We start from the raw sequence: 24,327 nt of genomic DNA on the forward strand, positions 1-24,327 counted from the left end.
GTTGTGGGCACTGAGGCACTGTGTCCCTGGGGGCTGCAGATTCAAAGACGTCAGCCCTCGTGTGAATAAAGGTCATCACCTGTTACTTCTTCGGTGAAAGGGCAGCTGTGCTGGGTGCCCACTTAGGCTCAGCCTTTGTCTGCTGACTCTGTGAAGAGCACCCACAGAGAATAACATTCTCTGATTCTGTGTTTGCTTGGTGGGGCAGAGCCACAGAAAATAACTCGCAAACTTCCTCGAAGAAGTATTCAGCCAAGTATGTTTTTAAAAAGTGGCCTCAAAATGCCTTAAACGTCACCTTTTGGTGGTTGTACTCACTAGCTAGAACACACTAGAAAATCTTCATGGTAGGGCCACCAATTTGCATCGTTTCTTCAGGAGCCAATTCTGACAAATGTTTAGGTCACAAGGATGACAATTCCTGAACTCCATGGGTGTGGGGGACTAGAGAAAAAGCTAACTGAAAAGCCAGCTAGCAGTTCAAGAAGGTTTAATGTTCAGAAAGTTTGCCACATTGAACAACCCACTGTTGCTCCAATAATGTAAAAAGCAGAGATTTTATTTGGTTTTAGAATTCTGTGCATTATTTTACAAAGTAGCATTTCTTTTTTTTGTTTGTTTTTTCATCTCCCTCTTTTTTTTTTTTTTTTTTTTGCGGTACGCGGGCCTCTCACTGTTGTGGCCTCTCCCGTTGCGAAGCACAGACTCCGGACGCGCAGGCTCAGCGGCCATGGCTCACGGGTCCAGCCGCTCCACGGCATGTGGGATCTTCCCGGACCGGGGCACAAACCCGTGTCCCCTGCATCGGCAGGCGGACTCTCAACCACTGCACCACCAGGGAAGCCCCATCTCCCTCTTTTTTAAATTAAAAAAATTTTTTTTTCATTGGGGTATAGTTGTTTTACAATGTTGTGTTAGTTTCTACTGTATGGCGAAGTGGAGTTCCCTGTGCTACACAGCAGGTTCTCACTAGTTATCTATTTTATACATATTAGCGTATATATGTCAATTCCAGCATTACTAATATCATTTTGTTTAAGGGCTTATGTTAAATTAATTCGTTTGCTTTTCTTTTAAAGGAAGAGAGTGCGAATGAGTTCAGGATACTGTATGTATGTGTGTGTATTTATCCATCCATCCACTGATTCATTGAACATTTACATGCCCAGTTGCTTAGTATAAATGTTCATTGCTTTAGCATAAAACAAACAATGCAGACTGTTCTAGGCCCTCTGGAAAGGCAGTATGCATCTGATTTGCTCCTCGCTTTTCAAGGCTCTTGAGGGCTAAGGGTCCTCTCCCCTGGCACCCTTCCCACTTCACATCTCTTAGTAAGTACCCCAAATTTCAGACGCTTCCATCATTTTCTCATAATTAAAACTTATCTATTGAAATCTATCTCCCCTCAGTTGATTATCCTGTGCTTTCAACTTATTAATAAGACAAAAGAATTTGTGCCAAAATAATAATTTACTCTTCTCAGGTAATATACAGGCATACCTCAGACATACTGTGGGTTCAGCTCCAGAGCACTGAGATAAAGCAAATATCACCATAAAGCGAGTCACATGAATTTTTGGTTTCCCAGTACATATGAAAATTGTTTACATTATACTGCAGTCTATTAAGTGTACAAGCATTATGTCTAAAAAAAAGTACATGCCTTGGGCTTCCCTGGTGGCGCAGTGGCTGAGAGTCCACCTGCTGATGCAGGACGTGGGTTTGTGCCCCGGTCCGGGAGGATCCCACATGCCGCAGAGCGGCTGGGCCCGTGAGCCATGGCCGCTGAGCCTGCGCGTCTGGAGCCTGTGCTCCGCAACAGGAGAGGCCACTGCTCCGCAACGGGAGAGGCCACAACAGTGAGAGGCCCGCTTACCGCAAAAACAAAAACAAACAAAACAAACAAACAAAAAGCACATGCCTTAATTAAAAAGTACTTTATTTCTAAAAGCTGCTGAGCATTATCTGACAACGCAGGGTTGCCACGAACCTTCAACAGGTGAAAAACACAATGTCTGCAAAGTGCAATAAAGTGCAATAAAATGAGGTGTGCCTCGGTTTCATATTAACTAGAATCGAATGGCCTGCTACTAGGACAGGAGAAGTATTGACACTTGCTCTGTCTTACATGTTAAAATGCCGCCACTGATTAGGTAGGGGCTAGTTTGAAAACTCAGGGCCCAGGGAAGGTGAACAATGGGGAAGCCAGCTCCTGAGATGGTCCCACAAGAGGTGTGTGTGTGTGTTGGCAGGTGCGGTGGTGAGCGGTGGAGGGAGCGGGTGAGGAGGGGGCCACCCTAACCCACCGCCCCACCCCTGGGATCATCCAGTACCCTTTCTCACGGATCGGGTACAAATAGAATCATTCACTGCTTAACTTACATACGTCCCAAAGGTGAGTAACACCAGAAGAGTTAGTCATTTATAGACATTTTAGGTTTTTGTCACAAGAGCACGGGTAGCCACAATTTAGAAGTCAAGTCTGACCATTCCTTTCAGCAAGTAGAAGGAACTTCAGAAGAAGCCTCCTATCACTTACACGGTCCGAGGAATGACACAGTAAACCATGGCTCCGATTTGCTCCTTAATAGCAGCCAGGATCTCTTGAACGCTAACTCACATACACTAATGTATTCTGCTGATAAGATGTGGGACGTTCTTGTCAGTGTTAAAAGCGCCAAAGGGATCTGAGTAAGGAGAAGGTTTGTCGCACACTCAACAGGGAAAGGGGAGAACTAACACAAAACGCTAACGCACTGAGGGTTACAGTATTGTCTCTGCTGTCCCACTGGAGCATATCTTTTTATTGTATTCCTGTTGTAAAGTCTTCCCTTGAATTTCTGATAATGCTGGGTAGACTGAAAATAACGAAACATAAATTCTATTCTACTTTCCCTTCTCAAAGTATCCAAGTGGGAACAAAGCTCTTAGAAAGCAGCCCCATTTCCCCATTAAAAACACGCACCAGCACCAGTCCATTCATTCACATACGCTTAGCCATTGCCTGCCAAATCCTTTCTGAGGAATTGTTCTATCATTTCAAAACACCACCACACATTCAAACCTCCTGAAAGTTTGTTTGTAAGATTTTACCTTTTAAAAAACCAGTATATTCTGTCAGATTTACATTCAAAGAGCATAGGTTGAATGTTCTTCTAACAATATCTACTTGGCTGAACAGAAATTCATTTGAAATTCCAAACTTAAATGAATAACTCAAACGGGTGTGCCCTCCTCAACCCCCCCCCCCCCAGCTCCCGGGATTTGGAGAGTCTCTGCCCCCATCTTCTTCGCCCTTCCTTGGTCCTGCTACTAGGACAGGAGAAGTATTGACACTTGCTCTGTCTTACATGTTAAAATGCCGCCACTGATTAGGTAATGACTGTGTGGGGGTCAACTACTACCTTTGCCTGTGCTAGGAAAACCCAGTGAGCAACTTATTTACTGGTGAAATAAAAAGACAGTTAGGGGGCTTCCCTGGGGGCGCAGTGGTTAAGAATCCGCCTGCCAATGCAGGGGACACGGGTTCGAGCCCTGGTCTGGGAAGATCCCACATGCCGCGGAGCAACTAAGCCTGTGCGCCACAACTACTGAGCCTACACTCTAGAGCCCGCGAGTCACAACTACTGAGCCCACGAGCCACAACTACTGAAGCCCACGCACCTAGAGCCCGTGCTCCACAACAAGAGAAGCCACCGCAATGAGAAGCCCATGCAGCACAATGAAGAGTAGCCTCCGCTTGCTGCAACTAGAGAAAGACCGCATGCAGCAACGAAGACCCAACACAGCCAAAAATAAAAAGAAAAGAAAAGAAAAAGACAATTAGGGACTCTGCACTGGCATAAGCTACAAATGTTGCCAATAATTGGCAACGCTGAGCACTCACTGGCCAGTGGGCAGGTGACTACAGCTCCCAGAACAACTAGAGGGAGTCCCCTTTGCTAAGCAGTGTCAGTGGGTGCTATTTATTTCCCAGGTCCAAGTGTACAAAAGTAGAGAGAGTGCGTGCAAAGAGGCCAGTGAATTCAAATACTAAGAAGAGGAGAAAAAACTGTCTTGAATGTCATTTCAGAGGCATTAAGGGAGTTTGAAATCTTCTGCCAATTTGTTGAATTGAGTCTACCTGCTAAAACTTTTGGGATTGTTACTTATAAAAATGAAAACAGAGAGAGAGGAAAAAGGTTGCACATTTTTTCCTACCAGAATTCTTTCAGCATCTTTATTTGGGTGGTATTAGTGTTTTGTTTACTACATTATTTTAAGATTATTGTATATTTACTTAAATTATAAATCCCCTTTTACCATGTTTATTAAATTTTTACCTTTTTTTTCTTTCTGGAGAGGAAGATACCTACATTTTGTTTTTTTAAATAAAAGCTAATGGGAAAACTCAAATTCACTTGAGAGAAACTTGTAGAAAGGAATCTAGGCCTTTAGGAAGGATGTTCATATTGCCATTATTTGAGATTAATTCTTCAGTTACTTGGTTGAGTTTCTTCCTCTTCCCTGCAAAAGTTATAAACTGAAATTCATTCTGCTATAGTTATTTCATATGATAGAAGAGATGCTTTTATAGAGACCTTTATTTTAGGAGTAAGGATGGGAATCAAATGGGAGAAACAACTTGCTCTAAAACTCCTGAAGCTGACTTGAAACAGGGTGATGCAGAACCCAGACAGAGGCTGAAATGGTACAGGCCGAGCTGGGGCTGGGAGCTGGGTCAGTCAGGCTGGGTTTCCTGCTACCCCTGACACGCTGTCACAAAGCAATAGTATTTTCTCCCCCTTCTTGTGTTACCTTTTCTTACCTATTTGCAAGAACAGTTCCAATCCAGAAAACACGCCAGAAATTTACTCTGAAACCAAGGGAAGATGGGGCAGAGGTGCCCCTCAGTACTGATAGCCTAGATGTAGACAGATCAAAAGCTAAATCCAATTTAACCCACCTCAGGCAGAAAAAAATAATTGAATTAAACTTCCTCTAAATACGATAGGTTTGGGGATCTTAAATCCAGGCACAAAGAACCAGGTTAGAGTGAACTGTGGAGTAAATGGATGAAGGGAGCTCTGGCTGCCCCCGCCCACAGGGAGTTTGATAAGCTGTTGATTGCCTCTATCGCTTTACTACGGAGGCTGAAAACTGATTAAGCTGCTTATGGGGCTCCGAGGCTGATGGCCCACCAAGAATACTGGTGCCACTGATTTAGGTAAGCTGCTTGGCATGTATGGTTTGATTATTACAATGGAGGAAAAAAAAAGAAAAGAAAAAAAGACAGCAGGGTATAGGAAAGCTTTAAAAAAGAAGGCTTTATTATGCCAAGTAGCTACACTACCTTGACACCCTAAAATGAATATGGAATTACTGATTCTTTCTCTTCATCTGGTATCAAAACTCATTTTTGAAAGGCTTGCTCAAAAAGTACTCACTCCGGGGCCCACCCATTCTATTTTAAACCACCTTTACAAGAAGATGTCACTGGTGCCTTTAAACATACTTCTCCAGTGATAAGAGTCTCGGTCCTCAGATACTAAGATCAGGTAGAGTCCTAGAAAATATATAAATGTAAACTGGGTCTTGTATCTGATTCCTCCCCTTGAACACCACTGGGCAATCATAATTAAAACTGTATCTCTTTCCACTCCAGTCAGCAGATCACTGGTGCCTGATTACGTAGTAAAGGACAGCAAGACTGAAGGAGGGGAAGGAGCTGATATGTGCAAATAGGTTTAAACTGGATGTACAAGTGGAAATTAAAACCCTAGTATTCTCTCACCCTCTCCAACTAAAATGCTCTAAAACTATTTCTACCTTTTAAAATAACCTGCCTACTTCTGGTGGGATAAAGAGAACACAAAACTCTTAGTTTAAATTACTTTTCAAGGTTTTACTTATTTTTTAAGTCTTGAAAAATGAGTGAAGGATCTGAACACAGATTAAGTTGACCTCATTTCTTCTGGACAAAACAGCAAGAGACAAAAGAACCGAATCACAGCAGTTTGAGACGTTCTGAAAGTTGTCCCAATTTTTTTTTTTTTTTGGTCATTGACTCTTGAAAGAATCCACAATACATGGAAAGGAAAGCAATACTTTCATGTAGTGTCTGAAAGCTTCTTAGGGAGTGAGCTGTTGATTTAAATGATTAACCAACGCTTAACATATTCAGAATTTTGGGTTGAACAGACAAAATGTTGGTTTTCTTCCCGGCTGCTAACCTGGTCAGTCATTCAAAGGAGATACGTACACAAATAAAAGTATAAGAAGATGATTTTGACTCTTACATGCTCTGTTGTGTTTTACTAAAATTTAGCGTCATCCAACTGTTTGACGTGAGCACAAGTCAAAGAGTTTAATATATTCATTGCCTTTTATGTCTTTTTTTCCCTTGTACAACTTTTTTTGTTGATATAATTCACATACCATAAAATTCACTCTTTTAAAGTATACAATTCACTGGCTGCTTTTAGTATAGTTTCAAAGTTGTGCAACCATCACCACTAATTCCAGAACACCTTCATCGGCCCCAAAGGAAACCGCACACCATCAGCAGCCACTCCTCACCCCCGGCTCTCCCCAGGCCCTGGCAACCACTCACCTACTTTGTCCCTATGGATTGGCCTACTTTGGACGTCCTAAGAGAAGTCCACATAAAATAAGAATCATAAAACAGGTATTCATTTCTGTCTGGCTTCTTTCAACGTGCTCTTCTTAAGGTTCATCCGTGCTGTAGCATGTATCAGTACTCCACTCCTTTTTATGGCCGAATACTATTCCATTGCGTGGACATACAACATTTTGTTTATCCATTCATTAGCTGATGAACATTTGGGTTGTTGCCACTCTTTAGCTGTTATGAATCATGCTGCTTTGAACATTCCTGTACAAGTTTTTATATGGACATATGTTTTCAACCCTCTAGGGTATATGCCTAGCAGTGGAATCGCTGGGTCACAGGGTAATTCTACGTTTAACTTTTTGAGGGACTGCCGAACTATTTCCCTAAGAGGCCACACCACTTTCCATTCCCAGCAGTGTATGGGAGCTCCAGTTTCTCTATATCCTTGCCAGCATTTCTTATTGTCCTAGAATATCTTTTTATACTGTTTTCTTTTCTCATTCTGAACAGAAAATAATTGATTATTAGGGCTTGTGAATAAAACTACTCCAGTGAGGGCAGAATTCAGTGCCAAAGCCATAATCAACAAAAACATTTTCCCAGGGAGAAAACAGAAATGAAATGGCCCCTCTAAGTGCTTACCTGCTGCAGATCAGCGAGGGAATACAGGTGGATCTGCTGAAGGAGGTATTCTCTGGGGAAAATTCTGAAAACGGACAGAAACACAGATAAATTGTGGTGTTGCCACAAAACACACTTTTTCTGAGAAGTTTCCAAGTCTCATTCAAGAATCCCTTTCCACCTAATACTCTTCCTCCCCACATCCTCTGACAAACCTGTAATAATACCTTTTTCCAGACACTTTTCTTTCTAACACAAATACCAAAAACGGAGTAAGGGTGTGATCTTTGATTTCTGATGTAGTCCAAGGTGCTAGGAGCACAGTGCAATGGTCCAGGCCTGAGGACCAGAGTGCCAGGTTTCCTGTACCAGCTGCGTCCCTAACAAACTGTGTCATCTCAGGGAAGTCTTAAAACCCACCTAGCTTCAGATCCTTCATTGGTTAATGAAGGTGACTGAACTTGGTGTCTTAAATCTCTTTCCAGCTCTATTAGTCTATGTCTAGATGAATAGATTTTGGAGTTGAGAAAATCAGTTGGAGGGGCAACCTGTGTGTCTTTGCCTGGAGGCCCCTATGGCTTTCATTAAGGGAGATGGCAGTGCCAAACACCACTTAGTGAGCTATCCTCTTACGTGCACAGTGATGAGTTTTGGAACCTAGGTACAGATGGGAATAATGGGACAAAATATTTCAAATTGAGACTCCCTGACAAAGTCCAATATCTTTGGCTACTGTCAATTCATAGCATCTGGATAAATGACGGTGAGTGAACAGGAAAAACAAATCAGTTAGGGACAAGCAAACAGGTACCGAAGCATAGATGGTTAGAAAACACCACACACACACACACACACACACACACACACACACACACACACACGTATACACAAAACAAAACTCATGGTGCTAGCATTTTCTCTTTGTCTTAGGATACAAGAAAATTGCATAGTACCACCTAAATGAAAGAAGCCACCAACTCAATTAACATTTATGACTATCTGCTACATGCCAAGCACTGTGCCAGGCACTAGGAATTATGAATTATGAGTGAGACAGTCACAGTACCTGAGCATATCAGAGCGTATCAAGGAGAATAAAGTCAAGCTAGGGAAAGATACATAAACTGATCATTACAACACAACATGGTAACATGAAAATAAGAGTTCTATGCACAGGGTACATATTTTTAGATTGGTCTAGCATGGTAGGTCCCAACCTTGGCCGTCTATTAGAATCACTTGGGAAGCTTTTGAAAATAATAGGGCATAAGTATGGGTAGAACCCAGAAATCAGTCTTCAAACAAAAACTCTCGTGGTGATTAGTGCAGCCAAGGTTTAGAACCACTGGCCTAACTCGTAGCTTGTTGGGGAATTCATTACTCAGTCTTTCAATTAAGTATGCATTACTGGACAAATCCTAGAGATTAAGTCCTTTACCCTTCCATTCATCTATCTAGCCATCCAATTCTGATTAAGCACAACTGTGCGCCAGCTCCTGTACTAGGCCACTGAAAAAAGGGCACTGAGCCAGTTAGGTGAAGTTCATCCCCCATGGAGGTCTGGGACAGGCATATTCTAGTTTGGAGCACTCCTGATAAATATATGATAGGCTCTGAAGATTTCTGCTGAAAATTCCTGTTTCATCCACAAGAGTGCGAACAGACCAAGTGAGTGACACGGCCCTTATACTCTGGGGAATAAAATTCAGTTCCTAAGGGTAGGCTCCCTTCAACTCTAATGGTTTGGGGCCGAACCTGTGGCAGGTAGCAGCACATAGTCCCAGCCCAGCTGGGGAGGGTGTAGGGAAAGTGCTCAATCCCTCCATGTGGGATGAAGCTTCCCTACAAAGAGGGCCCCCTACTGTAGAAGGCAGACCACGGTCCCAGGAGGGACCATGAGACATGACCAACTTCCATTTTCAATAACACACAAGTATGACAGAGATGATCGAGAGGGCTACTCCTCATGACCCCCTACAGGATTAACAATAAGAGAAGTCTGCTTCAGGTGTGGCCCTCAACGTACATCATTTAATTCTCACAACAACCCCGCGTGGTAAGTACAACCTCCATTTTATGTGAGAGGGAACTGAGGCTCAGAGGCAAAAACTAATTTGCCCAGGGTCACAAGCTGGGATTCAAGGCCAGGACTTTCTGACTCCAAAGGCCTGTGCTTCTACTTTCCAGGAGATGAAGGTGGAGGAAGGAGGGAGGTGGGTTTGAGCTGACCATCTAATATAGCTATATAATATATCTCTCTTCCAGGTAGGTGTTTATGACTGTTCAGGCCAGCAGCAGTATAGAGCCATTGGTCCTTTTTAAAAGAAGGAAAGTAACACTGACGCGTTTGGTCATGCCCACTTCCTGAAGGCAGCCGGGAGGGTGGAGAGACTGCAGGCAGGGACAGTCCTGACCACGTACCCCAGCGGCTCTTCCAGGGTAACCACAAGGCGAAAGCGAAAGGGGTGAGTGTGTAGACACAGGAGAACTTCTGGAAGGACTGACAGCATTTGGAATTGAAGGCGACTCTGAAGTCCTAGCTTGGGAGACAGGATGGTGATGTCATTGGCCAACACAGGGCAGGCTGCTGGGGGAGGGGGAAAAGCATTGAGATTTAATTGTGCTAAATATCAAGTGCTTGTGTGGAGGACAGCAGGCGTGGCCCTTGCGGATGTGGGGCGAGAGATGTGGAAGAGCCAGGGGCACTTCTGACAGCAGCACAGAAGGGACAGCTGAAGCTCTGGGAACGGAGGGAGCAGAACTTGGAGGAAAATGAATGGAAGCGGGGCTGAGTGTGAACAGGGGTTGTTTTTACTTTTTTTTACCTTACAAAGCCTAGAATTATCTGAAGTACAGTTTGGTAGTCTGCAATTTTTCTCATGCTTGAAAAATTGTTTTGAAAATAATCAGGATGTTCACGTGTACGTGAGTTCCTAACATTTCCTCCTTTTGTGAAATGTTTGTGCCCTTATACCCTTCACCTGGCTTCCCCTAATGGTAACACCTTACACAACCATGGTGCGTTGATCAAAACTAAGAAATGAACTATTATGTAAATTAGGCCTTATTCAGATTTCACCAGTTGTTTCACTAATGTCCTTTTTCTGTTCAAGGATCCAATCCAGAACACGAGATTGCATTTATAGATTTAAAAATGTATATCAGTATTTGCAAGATGACTTGAGACCCAAACATCACGTGCAGAAAAGCAAATCTAGGACGCAGTCTTTCAGTGGAGGCCACTAGGGTAGCAAAGTATGATAATCTACTATGGGGACAGGGGATGTTTATGTGTGGTTGAATGGGAGGAATAACCTTTTTCAGAGGCAATTGCCTCATAATGAAATCCCTTAAGTAAAGTAAAATGAAGGCAATGTGGCAGCAGGGCTGAGAAACAGACGGACTGAACTAAACAAGCAGGCTGGAAAATCATTTCAAGATGAGCTCCTGCCTTTTCCATTGGTTTATACACATGTAGGCCAGCTGGAGAAAGAGTTAGAAGGAAGGTGACTGAAATGAACTCTAGCAGGGACAAATGCAGGGTAGCATATCGTTAATGTTTGCTACTTAAAGTTCTTCTCTAAAGTCCTAAAACTTCCACAACTGAGAGTATACAGGATATAAGAATTAACTGCAAATTTACAAATGGAATCATACTGGTATACACTTACTAGAGTACTACAGCTAGTCAGTTAGTTATCCAGTCAACAGACACTCCTGCGTGCCTAAAATGAGCTAGGTGCTGTGCTAAGGGCTGGAGACGGATATGTTCAGAGAACACAACTGATGAGCAGCAAAGAGAATTTCCAATTTCTCCTCTCTAGGCTGGGTCCCCTTTGCCTCCAAACACTGTTCATTACTCTTCTCACAATAACCGGCCAACTTTGGACACAGTAATCTCTAATACTCCTTAAACATTATTTACACAGCTAAAGTGAGCTGTGTATGTAGTGTTTCTGTGTGTAAATATATTTCACATATTTATTTTCTCTTCCCCTCTGGAAGCGATTCTAAGCCCCTCCAGAAGCACCGTATCTGCTGTCTCCTCTCTGGCACTCTTCAGTGTCTAAGACTATAATTTACAAGAGGTCAGCCTAACGACACAAAGAACTGGAAAATGCAATATATGCAGAAAAGATAAAGGAACTGAGCTTGTTGTGTTTGGAGAAGATGTTGTGTCCAGGAGATTTACTGGTGGCCATAAAAAATACAGACTTTTAAGACAGATAATGCCAATCAGCTTTTCTTCTCTCTGAGGATGGAAATTATATCAAGAAAGCATTGAAGTCAAATATGAGAATAAATTTCCTGAGAGGGAAGACTGAGCAGCATTAAAATGTGTCTCTTACAGGGATGCTTTTTAATGTAAATAAAAGAAGAAAAAGATCTGTTGCAGTTATTTAGAGGTAGGGGCTTGCTCTTCTGCTTAGAGGAGGAAAGGATTTCAAAGGCGGGGCCAGATGACCCCGTCAGTTTGTTCCTCTTTTTCATTGCTGGAGCCGTCAAGGCAGGCTGAATTGGCACGACATTCTCGGAATATCTTTTCTTTTTTAAATTACAAAATTTTTTTTAAAGGTTTCAGTCCATTTACAGTTACTACAAAATACTGGTTATATTCCCCGTGTTGTACAACACATCCTTGAGGCCTATCTTACACCTACTAGCTTATACCTCCTACACCCACGCCCACCCTATATTGTGTCCGCCCTCCACCGCTGGTAACTACTAGTTTGTTCTCTGTATCAGGGAGTCTGCTTCTTTTTTGTTATATTCACTAGTTTGTTGTATTTTTTAGATTCCACATATAAGTGATATCATACAGTGTTTGTCTTTCTCTGAATATCTTCTTTAGGCTGATGTCCACAGGGGAAGTGCAGGGCAAATAATGATATAAAAGCCAAGCCCCGAAAAGCACAGGCAACATCCCATCTGGGTGATCCCCAGGGTTTCCCCCACTGTGGCTTTGGTGTACAAGGAACTGGCCTTGTACCTGGCCCGTCTGACAGGAGCTCTTTAGGAAATGGATGGAACAAGCAGGGCCTCCCAGGGCTCAGTTGTGGAAGGGATTGTGGAGAACCCGGAGGCCTGCGGTGTGCTTGGGTAGCATTAAGCTGCCTCTGGCAGATCTGACTAGGAGAGGACAGGGCTCTGCAGGGGACCAGAGATGAACCTGCAGCCACTTCAGGCACTGCTAGGGGACCCGCTCACGTCTGGGAGGCAAGGTTTGGCACCCCCTTGACAGCCATGGCAGAAGTCATTTGATAATTTTACTATTAATGTATTCAATAAAGGATGGATGATTGTTTGCATTTTTTGGTCAGAAAACACAACTTGTGATCACCATATGGCCCAGGAATTTAATGCAGATGAAGTCCCGTCTTATGACCTTTGTGACTCGTCACTACAGCTAAGAACCTAAACTCAGAAGCTAAAATCAGCGCACACTTTTCATTGCAATGAGCGGATGCTGGGTATGTATGTGGCAGAAAATTTGGAGAAGACACAGTTTTTTTTCCAATACATACAGACAAGTGAGATAAACAGACAAGTAAACAGACAGCTCCAGCTCCAGCGTGGAGTGCAGGGCTGAGTGGAGCCTGCAGGACACCTGTTCAAGAAAGGTCTCAGAGAACCAACAGGTCAGAATCCATCTGGAGGAGTGGAAGAATGGATATTGCAGGTAGAGGGTGCAGCATGGCTAAGAGCAGAGAGGCCAGGACGAACATAATTCTTTCAGGGACCAGGCTCTGTATGTGTATATATGTGTATATGTGTCCATGCTGGGGGCTGGGGGGACTGCAGGGTGTGAGCTCAGGAAGTTAGGGTGTAGCCAGACATGCGAGGGCTTAGATGCCTAGAGAAGAGCCTACCCACAGAGAGATGAGTGCCTCAAGCAAGAGAAGGGGACAGCATTAGATTTGCGCCTTTAAAAGATCATTGACAGCAGAAGGGGGAAGAGACTGAAGAGATGGATAATTCTGGAGATAAACTAGGTGAGAAATGTTGGGGGCCTGAACAGAATTTAAATGGTTGCCCTAGGGTTGGAGAGAAATGGCCTACCACAGACAGATTTCTCCAACGATCCACAGGTCATGAAGACTAATGGGAAACGGAGGCTGGGAAGGAGCCTGGCACTGCTCGTGGTTTTCCAGCTGGGCCAGTAGGTAAATGGAAGTTCCATCTACTAACACAGGGAATAATGAGGAGGAGTCACCTTTGGGGAGAAAGGGTAGCTCAGCTGTCGGGGCAGAGGTGTGGAATGTCCAAGTGGAGTCATCTGTGAGTCCAGGGAGGAGAGCTGTGTGCCTACAGGTGAAGACATGAAAATGAGGAAGAGCCCGAGACAGTACACATGAGTGCAACAGAAAAGACTGGACACTGGCAAAACAATACTATTAAAGGAACGGCCACAGGAAGAAAGCTGGGAAGAAGCAGTTTGACAGGAGAAAAAGCGGAAGAGCCAGCATCCAGGAAGCCAAGGAAGGAGAGAATTTCAAGGACAAAGAGGGTCAACGGCATCAGAGGCAGAGGAGAGGTCACATAATCCGGGGAAGACTCTCATGAGGCCTGAAAGGTGCCTGCTGGTTTTGGCAAAGGGGAATTCACTAGTGACCTTAGGACAGTATCCAGGAGGAAGAGGGACACCAGACTGCAGAGGGGTGAAGGACTGTGGAATATTCTTTTAAGAAACTAACTTTAAAAGAGAGAAACTAGGCCATAGCTACAGAAGGATGCAGGACTAAGAAAGGATTCTTTTCTTAGAGATGGGAGCCACTTGGGCATATCTATATGCTAAAATGAAGAAGCTAGTATAGAAGCCAAAGCTGCAGATAGAAAAGTAAGGAAAATGACAGAGCCTGAGCTAGTAAAGGCCTAGAGGAAATGGGATGTGGACCCAGCTAGGAGCTCTTCCAAATACACATTTGTGTGTGTGTGAGGGTGCACGTACCTATACATACACTCTGCATTTTGAAATGCTTCAAGTTTCTACTAAAATGTTATGTAAAAGGTAACTAACTACTGATTTCTCCAATGTTCCGTCCAAACTTCAACATGTTAGGAACGGAAAGCTACAGATTACAGCTAGTTGTCTGACTTGGCAATCCTTTGGTAAACGGCCTCTTTGCTGCGGGATGGTGCTGCCTTTTGTTTCTGGTGAGGCGGCTGTGTTTAGGGTTCTCTGTGCGGTAAGTGACCTCACTGTACTGTAGGCCTATTCATCATCAGGTCTGACAGCATTTCACCAAGAGGCCAACCACAAGGACAGCCCTGCTCATGCCAGTGCAACTTCTTCTGGTTGGCCCTGATGCCAAAGCCAGAGGACAAACGTGATAAGGAGAGTCAACCCCACACTTCACTCACCCATCAAGGGAAACTGCATCACTGGCAGGTGGCACTGTCAAGTTCTCTGATACCAAAGAACAATGACGAAACCTGCTAAAGGATCATGGAAACCAACTAGCACAACTGTTTCTAGTGCCAACATTTTCTGTTTTATCACCTTTAGGATTTCCTGACATACTGAGAAGGTAACTTAGGCTTCATTTATAGATTGTTCCAATGAGAAAAGTAAGAAAAGATGAAAATCAAAAGGGAAGAAGGTCACATATGATTCATTTCCCTTATATTACACAGCTGGTACTTGGGGTTAAAAATGCAGAAATAATGGCCTAAGAAATCAAAGGCAGTAGTCTATATAAAACACGTAGGGGGTCCTCTTCTATTTTGGACCAGGACACTGAGTCAAATACATCAAGACTCATTTAACCTGACTAATTTCTGGGAACTTCAACTCAGTTCCCACCAAGCCCTGATGCTCATGAGAGAAAAGGGACTAAGTCAGGCACACCCTTTGCAGGATTTTGATAGATTCAGTAATATCGCCATTTCCCTGAAGCTCAGTTATTTGAGCTGCATAACTGGCATTAAAAAACCCAATGATTAAAATGAAAAAAGTCTGAATGAAAATATCTCAGCACATGTAATAGACAGGCTTTAAAGGAAAGATCTCCCTCCCTTCCTGTGTGTCGTGTGTCTCTGTCTCTCTCTCTTACACACATACACACACACACGCACACACACACACACACACACACACACACACACAATAAAAAGGATAACACCAGGGCTTCCCTGGTGACACAGTGGTTGAGAGTCCGCCTGCCGATGCAGGGGACACGGGTTCGTGCCCCGGTCTGGGAAGATCCCACATGCCGCGGAGCGGCTGGGCCCGTGAGCCATGGCCGCTGAGCCTGCGCGTCCGGAGCCTGTGCTCCACAACGGGAGAGGCCACAACAGTGAGAGGCCCGCGTACCGCAAAAAAAAAAAAAAAAAAAAGATAACACCAAAGGAAAACCTCCAATTTTGATTCTAAATCATAAGAGTCTAAAGGAAGAATACAGGTAGAAGTGCATAAGGAATAATTTAGAAAGGAAAACCATTTATTTATGAAATATTACCGTGTTCTCCAAGAATATGTGCTCCAGGTTAGGTAATCTGTACAGAATTGAGAGGGCTGCAGTATCTTTCCTTTGGAGGGCACACGCACCCACACTGAAATCAGCAAAAAGCACTGTGAAGCATCCCTAGGGAGATGCAATTTGGTGTTCTTGATATGAGCTGCAAACACTTCCTGAAATAGTTACATTAGACTGGATGTGGACAGGACTCGTATGTCCAACCATGCTCCCAGCTAATGGAAAAACAATTTTAAATCAAAGGCAGATATTGCGATAGCAACCCATGTGGAAGAAACAAGCTTCAATCATTTCAGTAGATACCTCATTTTGCTAATCTCATTGGCTGAAAAAGTGGCAAGATTGCATCAGATATTATATCTTGGAAGATAGGTATGGGAAATAAGGGTCTCTTACCAGCTCTTTCAGAAATTGTGCTTAAGTTTCTTAGCAACAATCTAAAGCCCGGAGTAGAAATACTTGGGAAGTAATTTGGGTTGTGATTATTCTGGGGTCTGATTATAAAGGTGACAGATTATATCACATTATAGATCTTAGCTCAAATCCTTACAGTATTCAATGGTTCCAAGAATATAACACTTTTCCTGCCATGAGTTTTATTTTTTTGTTGTCTCTTAGAAAATGATTTTAGATAATTTATAGATTTCATTTAATCTTAGAATAAAACACTTTTTAACTTTCTGAAGGATTTCTTGGTAAATAAAAAGCTACATGTATGTTACAGTAAAATTAATATATAACTTGCCAGAGCTCCTTTTTCAAAGTTTATCAATCTGTTTAGCTTTGAATGACACTTTTGCAGATAGTCTATAACTCCTTTTTAGAGTGTTGCTATCAGCATATATATTTATAAAATTTGCTGAATGAGATCTCTGGAGAAAATGAAGGAAGGGGGAGGGGCTATCAGGAGATCAGGAGGTTAGATGACTTGAAAACCTTAGTACTAGAAGTCATCCGAGGGAAAAGGAATTCTTGAAGGAGACTGAGAACGGTTGCTTTCAAAATCTATCAAAATAACATCCTGTGTTTTAGTAGTTTGAGTCCTGATAGATTCATGCAGCTAATCTGTTGAGAGTAAAGCCCCAATGACACTTTTAATTAGCTAACTTGAAAACTAGCTACAAAGTCTGGCTAATATTAAGTCTTACAGAGAACATAAAGAGCTGTGTTCATTTACTGAGCTTAAAGAAGTGTTATCTATTTGCTTGAAGTGCTAATAACCACTGGTCTTTAATGAGACTAATTTAGTGATAATATTATGGCTAAAATGGGCTTATTCTTCTAAAAGCCAATATTAACCAGACTTTGGCTAATAATCAATGGCACATTTGGATCTTAGATTTTGGTTATAAGACATTGCTCATTTGCAGTTCAGAGACACAGCAAATCAAGTCTGCATAGATTGTGTTTTAAGAACGAGGCTGCCCGAGGAGATAGGCTCTTAATGAGCTAGCCTCCTACATTAAGTGTATTTGAGTCACAAGAGCATGAAATCCTTTCTCTGTAACAGATAACCCCTCTACCTAATATGTCTGACTTATTGGGAGGTAGGGAGAAGAGGGGATGTTGCTATGATCTCCCCCAGCTCGTGCAATCTTTTGTTGGGCACACTGGATAATATCCTCACCTACTTCTTCCCAGATCAAGGGTGTATCAGTATGCTCATGCATCAAAACACCATTTTCACTCAGTGATTCATGATGCTTTAGACAAATATTTACCGGCATAAAAAGATGTTCACTATATACTAAGTGAAATGATTGGGTTAAAAGTAGTAGGTACAGTATAAAACCATTTTTTAGGGAAAAAAATAATCTGCAGAGGAAGCAGTATGAAAGGATATGCACCAAAGTGGTAAGATAATGGATGACTTTCTTATTTTTGTTTTCTATGATGAACAGTATTTTTTGTAATATGAAAAACTGTTTGACCCAATTAAGTGGGCGGAATGTTGGTAACAGTACTTTATTTATTTAATTAACTTGTTCACCAAATATTTATTTGCCCCCACTCTATGTCAGGTATGGTTCTAGGCCCTGGGGATAGAGCAGTGAGCAACACAGATAAAAAGGCATGACCTTCTGTCGCTTACATTCTAGTGGAGAGGGCAGGGCCTCTGCACACGGCTGCACAGGCTGAGCAAAGCGTGACCGCCATAGCCATACGTGATGGCACCAGAGGGGGAGGCAGACAAAAATCAAACACCACTTTATGTGGTAATAAGCAGAGAATGAAGAGAGAAAGTGTGGGGCGGTGGGGCGGGCAGTGTGTGCAAAAATTTTAAATAAAGTGGTCAAGGATGCTTCAGGAACGTGACAGCTGCATACAGATCGGAAGGAGGTAAGGAAGCCAGCAACACCACTATCTGGGGAAGAGGAAAATGAGCATAGAAACTCACATGGGAGCCTGCCTGGCATATGCTCAAGGAGCAAAACAAGGCTGGTATGACTGGAACAGAGTAAAGGAGGGGGAACGTACTGGGAGATGAGGGCAGAGAGGTGATGGGGAACCAGGCTTATACGTCCTTGGCTTTTACTTGGATTGAGAGGTGACGCTATTGGATAGTTTGAATCAGAGGTGATATCATCTAATGTACACATTAACTATAGCTGTAGCCGGAAGAACAGACTGAAGGGGGTGATCAGTTACTGCAAAAATCCAGGGGAACAATGACAGTGGCTTGGACTCAGGTGGTAGCAGTGGAAGTGATGATTCTGTGGTGATTTTGAGTGGACATGTTTTGAAGGTGACGCTGATAGGACTTGCTGATAGGTTGGGTGTGGAATGTGGGAGAAAGGTGTTTGGCATGAAGAGCCGTATGGGTAAAGGTGCTGGTAGGCGGATGGGGGGCCTGCAGCAGGAGCAGTTTGCTACAGGAGTGGAGGAGGGGCTACTAGCTCAGTTTGGGACATATTAAGTTTTTTTTTTTTTTTTTTTTTGTGTGTGTTACGCGGGCCTCTCACTGTTGTGGCCTCTCCCGTTGCGGAGCACAGGCTCCGGACGCGCAGGCTCAGCGGCCATGGCTCACAGGCCCAGCCGCTCCACGGCATGTGGGATCCTCCCGGACCGGGGAACGAACCCGTGTCCCCTGCATTGGCAGGCGGACTCTCAACCACTGCGCCACCAGGGAAGCCCTGGGACATATTAAGTTTGAGACGCTAGTGGACATCCAAAGGAGGTTTCACCCTTTGGACTTAGCCTCCTGTCCAGTGAATTCACTAGCCAGACAGACAGCTTTCCCTGGGGGTAACAAGCGAAGGGGTGGGCAGGGAATCTTGGTGAATCAGGTGACATTTCTGGGGACTGTTCCTAAGTGCTAAGCAAGCTGTTAAATTTTGCTTGAAGGAAGAGGAGGCAAGGAGAGTCTGACAGGATACGCACGTGCGCGCGCGCGCACACACACACACACACACACACACTCACACTCATCTTTTTCTGGCACTCACCAGGATAAATGATGGTAATAAAAATGGCTGTTTTTATGATAGAAATTTCTCACCGTTCAGTAAAGCTGATATTGCAGTGAGAACTAATTCTGGATATAATTATAATTTCAAATAAAATGTGAGACCAAAGACAGGAAAAGGTGACTTAGAAGGTAGAAGAATCACGTTTGGTATTGTCTAGAGCTTCCCAATTCAAGCTGGTCAGAATGGTCCAAGCCAAGAACTAAACTTAACAAACAAGTAGGACTACCTGTTCCCCCAGAACCATCACAACTGTGCTCTAAGTAACCGGAAGGATAGGCGTGAATATTGCTTACCGGCCTCGACTAGTGTTGGAGAGAAACTAGTTTTAAATACGTATCACAATAAGAACTTTGGATTCACCAGGCACCCAATCCCCAAATCGTTTGTTAATGATAGAGAATGGGAAACACTCAGGCATCCACTAATTAATTTCTCTGATGTCTTTCTTTGGACTGGATGATTTCACTTCAGCACTCAGAACAGAACATTTAACTTAAATCGGGATTTCTGAAAAGCTAGTCCCAACAGCTGGTGTTGGTCTGGTGATGTTTTTAGCAATCCAAGGCAAAATGAGAAAAGAAAAAGCATAGTAGAATGAATTTTAAATCTATTTGACTTTAAAAAGTTGTTTCATTGCTATCTGCCTGTTGTTTTTTTTTTTTAGCATTACTACGTTCTTTTATGAAATGATGGTGAAAAATAGGTGGATATTTGTTTTAGCAAAAGACATGGATAAGACAACCCTACAGATACCTCTACATTTACAGGTCTATGGAATGAAAAGGTTTGGTAAACACAGACCTAGAGAAAACTGCACTCATTAGCGCTAAGCCAATTGTCATGCCTTGTTCTCCAAGGCTGGCGCTGGCAGTGAGCACAGGAGTGCCTGTGTCAGCAATTGCACCTTCCCACTCAAGGCACATTACTGTCTGCCACCTCCCCGCCCTCCTTCACACTCTCCTAGATGACCTCAATCAAGGCTTCAGGAGATATAAAAGCAGTTCCTTCCTCTGAAGAATCTAGAAACTCCTGGACGTCATGGCCACCAGCAAATACACTGGGGAAAGCAGCAGCAATGTGAGCATCAGAAAACCTGGTTCCACGTGTGGACTCTGCTCCTTACCAGCTTTGTCACCTCAGGCAAGTCACGCAGCATCTCAGAGTCACAGTTCTTTCCCTTCTTTGTAAATACCATCTGTCTAACCCATCTGAAGGGCTGTTATAAGAGCAAATAATATATCAATATTTACGGGAAAGTACTTTTTAATTGATTAAATCATAATTATCTCACATGGGCCCAGGTACCATCATAAATAAATGAAATGGGTGGAGGATAAGACAAGCAGGGCAGCAACATATTATGTACCCAATGCCAGTGGGTTTGGGGAGAAGATAGGAGGGGTAGAGACTATGGGAAAGTGCAGAGTCCAGTATGTAAAGCTGATTGCTGCATCCAGGAATGAGGGAAGCTTTTGTGTAATCAGAGCTTCTGATTTCTTAAGAGAAACCAGAGAGTTTTACTTTGTGTGAGCATGAAAACTCCTAATTATTTAAATGTTAGCTAGTATTTTGCAACTTTAAAACCTGGTGGGGGCCATCCCTGAAAGGCCAAACAAAACATGTCTGAGGGCCAAATCTGGCCCCGAGGTGCCCTTTTGTGACTATGATTTACACACGTATCTCACTATTCCTGTGTTCCCAGCTTTTCTTAGGGTCCCTCCTGAAGACATCCTTAATGGCAGCTGCTCCGGATGTGTCCTGACAGTGCCAAGATCTTCCACAGAGTACTTCATGCACCTTTACATGTGGACACTGTAAATAATTTCTCTCTTGAAAAGTTAAATAGGCCTTGAATCAATCCAGCAGGGTCGCTCGCCATCTGGGAGTCCTCAGAAACGGTCAATGGTCGGCGCTATAAACATTTTAGATTTCATGGAAGATGCTGACTTTTTCTAAACTAATCACCCCTGCCAGTCAAGATTTGCGGTATGGGTTCAAGAACAAGGCGTTCATTTAACAACAATAACAAAAACAGTGAGGATACAAACCGGACAGTCATCGTAATGATTGGCCTAAAAGCCAACTGGGACTTCCCTAATAAGGCGACGACTGAAGTGGTCTCCCTGGCGGTTGAGCGCCACTATGATTAATCAGTCTGTTTCCAGTTTCCTCATGACAGCAGTATTAACAGTTTGCTTTATTCTGTTTATATGGCGCTGACAGGTCTTCAGCATGTTGGGCCTACTTGCTGGAGATTAATGACAACTTTTATATGGAGGTAAAAACCAGGCAGGGAGAGAATGCCTTTTACGACTAGATAAGAACTGGATTCTCTTGCTCTAGTTTTGTTCCCCTGTTGCTCATCAACTCCTCCCTCTTTTAACTTCTATCGAGGATACGTATGGTTAGTTGTGCCCAGCAGGCGCTTCTCACTGTTTAAACCACCCCACTCTAGATGTGGTGCCCGCAGGTGAGACAAAGGGAACCTTAAGTAGTGTTTTTGAACATGCTTATCATCGCTAAAAGTACTGTTGGCTAATTTTGTTTTTAAAAAGTCAGATTCCATATAAAAGTGAAAGATGATTGATAGGCAAGAGATGGCTTTTGGTGACAGGAATTTTAGCATGTGAGGTGGGCAATGGTTCCCCTTTGTAGCTATGGTTATTTTTATAGACACTGAAGAAGGTGGAATTAGTAAGCATGGCCCAGCTGTAAAAAGTATGAACATCCCAGAAAAATCTCTTAGACATATTTCACTAAATAGTCATATTTCAAAATAAATCAAAATGATTTCTAGCCTCCCTCTAACTCGCCACCTCCCCCCAAAGTTAGGAGTACTGCTTGCTACTGGTATACTTTTCTCTGTGCCAGGTTGGAGAGCATGGTAACCTAAACCCAAACATTATGTTAACAGTATATAAATATAGAGAAACTAAAATAACATTAAAAAAAAATCAGTCACCTCCTCCAGGGCGCTGTAGGAATCACTGTCTCATCCTTTGCTCTTAGGGAGCCTCCTGCTCCTCCAATTTTTTTTTTTTTTTTTTTTGCGGTACGCGGGCCTCTCACTGTTGCGGCCTCTCCCGCTGCGGAGCACAGGCTCCGGACGCGCAGGCTCAGCGGCCATGGCTCACGGGCCCAGCCCGATCCGCGGCATGTGGGATCTTCCCGGACTGGGGCACGAACCTGTGTCCCCTGCATCGGCAGGCGGACTCTCAACCACTGCGCCACCAGGGAAGCCCCCTCCACCTATTTTTATGCAACAAACGCTCAGATAAGTGCATCCCGCGTACCCAGGAACTGCAGGCCCTGGGCCCGGCTGGCCCTCCAACCCACTTCCTCTTGCTCACCCCTCTCCTGATACAGTGAGTAGCAGAAGGAGCCTGATTCCAGTAGACAGAGCCTCAGGGGTAACTTTTAAGGAGAATCTTTTAACAAAGATTTTAAAAGCTAGAGACAAGAACAGTCTAGGATAAGAAAGCAGTATTAGGACTTCCCGGGTGGTGCAGTGGTTAAGAATCCGCCTGCCAATGCAGGGGACACGGGTTGGAGCCCTGGTCCGGGAAGATCCCACAGGCTGTGGAGCAACTAAGCTCGTGAGCCACAACTACTGAGCCTGCGCTCTAGAGCCCGTGTGCCACATCTACTGAGCCCACATGCTGCAACTGCTGAAGCCCGTGCACCTAGAGCCCGTGCTCCACAACAAGAGAAGCCACCACAATGAGAAGCCCGTGCGCTGCAACTAGAGAAAGCCCATGTGCGGCAACGAAGACCCAACACAGCCAAAAATAAAATAAAATAAATAAAATTTTAAAAAGCAGTATTAATAATAATGGTTATCTATAGAGTGTTTACTATGTACAAGCACTACTGTAAGCCCTTCACTTGCAAAAACCCATTTAATTCCCACAACAGAATGCACTGAGGGAAGAGTTAAATAATTATTTGTGTTTGAAGTGCAGTGTTTGAGAGAGTAGAACAATATACTGGATTAGATTGGGGCAGATCTTTAATTCCATACTTGTGCTTTAATAATTTGTCTGATGCGAAGGTTCAACTGGAGAGGAAAGAAACCCAAGTGAGACAGAAAGTCAGAAGGATACTGTAATAGTCCTGAGACTGAACCAGGGGAGTGCCCTGGAAGTGAACAGGAGAGGAAAGATTTGAGACTTATCCCAGAAACAGAAATGCTTTTTTGGCTGATTTGGTTTGCTCTTTGGTTGATTTGTTCATTCAACAATTTCTGAAAGTTTCAGATAGGTCAAACACTGTGCTAAGTGACACGGGGAAGCAAGAAAAAGAAGAATTTGAAGATGACTCCTTCCTCAAAACTGGGCTACTAGTCACTGCTCAGTGGTCTAAAGTGACACTGTAACAGACATCCATCTATCACGCATCCCTCCTTCCATCCATCCATTCAGTAGTTACTGAATACCCACCTTGTGGCAGGCACTACACTACATAACGGTCATGAGCAAGTCCAGGAAAGAGAAATGAAGGAAAAGGAAAAAAAGACTACTATTTTCATTCTCACAGCCCTAGGAATGCTTTTTTCCTAGAACTTCCATTCCTTTCCCGGTGGTCTGGCCATAAGGCACAGTACATGGTGGTAAACCACCAAACTGCTGGAACAGCATAGGTATTCTTAGTCATCCATATGAAGACAGGATCTGCTATTTAACTTCTAAATGTGTGCCCAGATCTGACATATTTAACCAAAGCAAAACATTATATCATAAAGGTATCTAACATGATTCCCATGTGTAGATTTTATTTATTTATTTTTGCTGTATGCGGGCCTCTCACTGTTGTGGCCTCTCCCGTTGCGGAGCACAGGCTCCGGACGCGCAGGCTCAGCGGCCGTGGCTCACGGGCCCAGCCGCTCCGCGGCATGTGGGATCTTCCCGGACCGGGGGGACGAACCCGCGTCCCCTGCATCGGCAGGCGGACTCTCAACCACTGCACCACCATGGAAGCCCCCATGTGTAGATTTTAATATCATTTAAAAATATAGGCACAGGAAAAACCAGCTCTGAGCAAAGCCAAAAGGTACTGAAAGTAATAGAACATACTTTCAATGTTAAAAATCTTGTATCTAGTTTAGTTGATGAATTAGTTTGAGACACATAATTTTATTACCTTTCAG

The 24,327-nt window shown here is 43.5% G+C and overlaps 1 protein-coding gene across 3 annotated transcripts in view; it reads right to left on the reverse strand.

Annotated features, from left to right (window-relative positions):
• Positions 1-24,327, reverse strand: part of PLEKHM3 (pleckstrin homology domain containing M3) — a 182,780-nt gene that overhangs the window by 74,715 nt on the left and 83,738 nt on the right. For all 3 annotated transcript variants that reach the window (XM_082840801.1, XM_082840803.1, XM_082840802.1), the window contains exon 6: positions 7,256-7,319. In XM_082840801.1, the coding sequence (XP_082696927.1) occupies positions 7,256-7,319 (64 nt within the window). The remainder of the gene's footprint in view (positions 1-7,255; positions 7,320-24,327) is intronic.

Source organism: Leucopleurus acutus (assembly GCF_964270905.1).
Source record: "Leucopleurus acutus genome assembly, chromosome: 6".
NCBI lineage: Eukaryota > Metazoa > Chordata > Mammalia > Artiodactyla > Delphinidae > Leucopleurus > Leucopleurus acutus.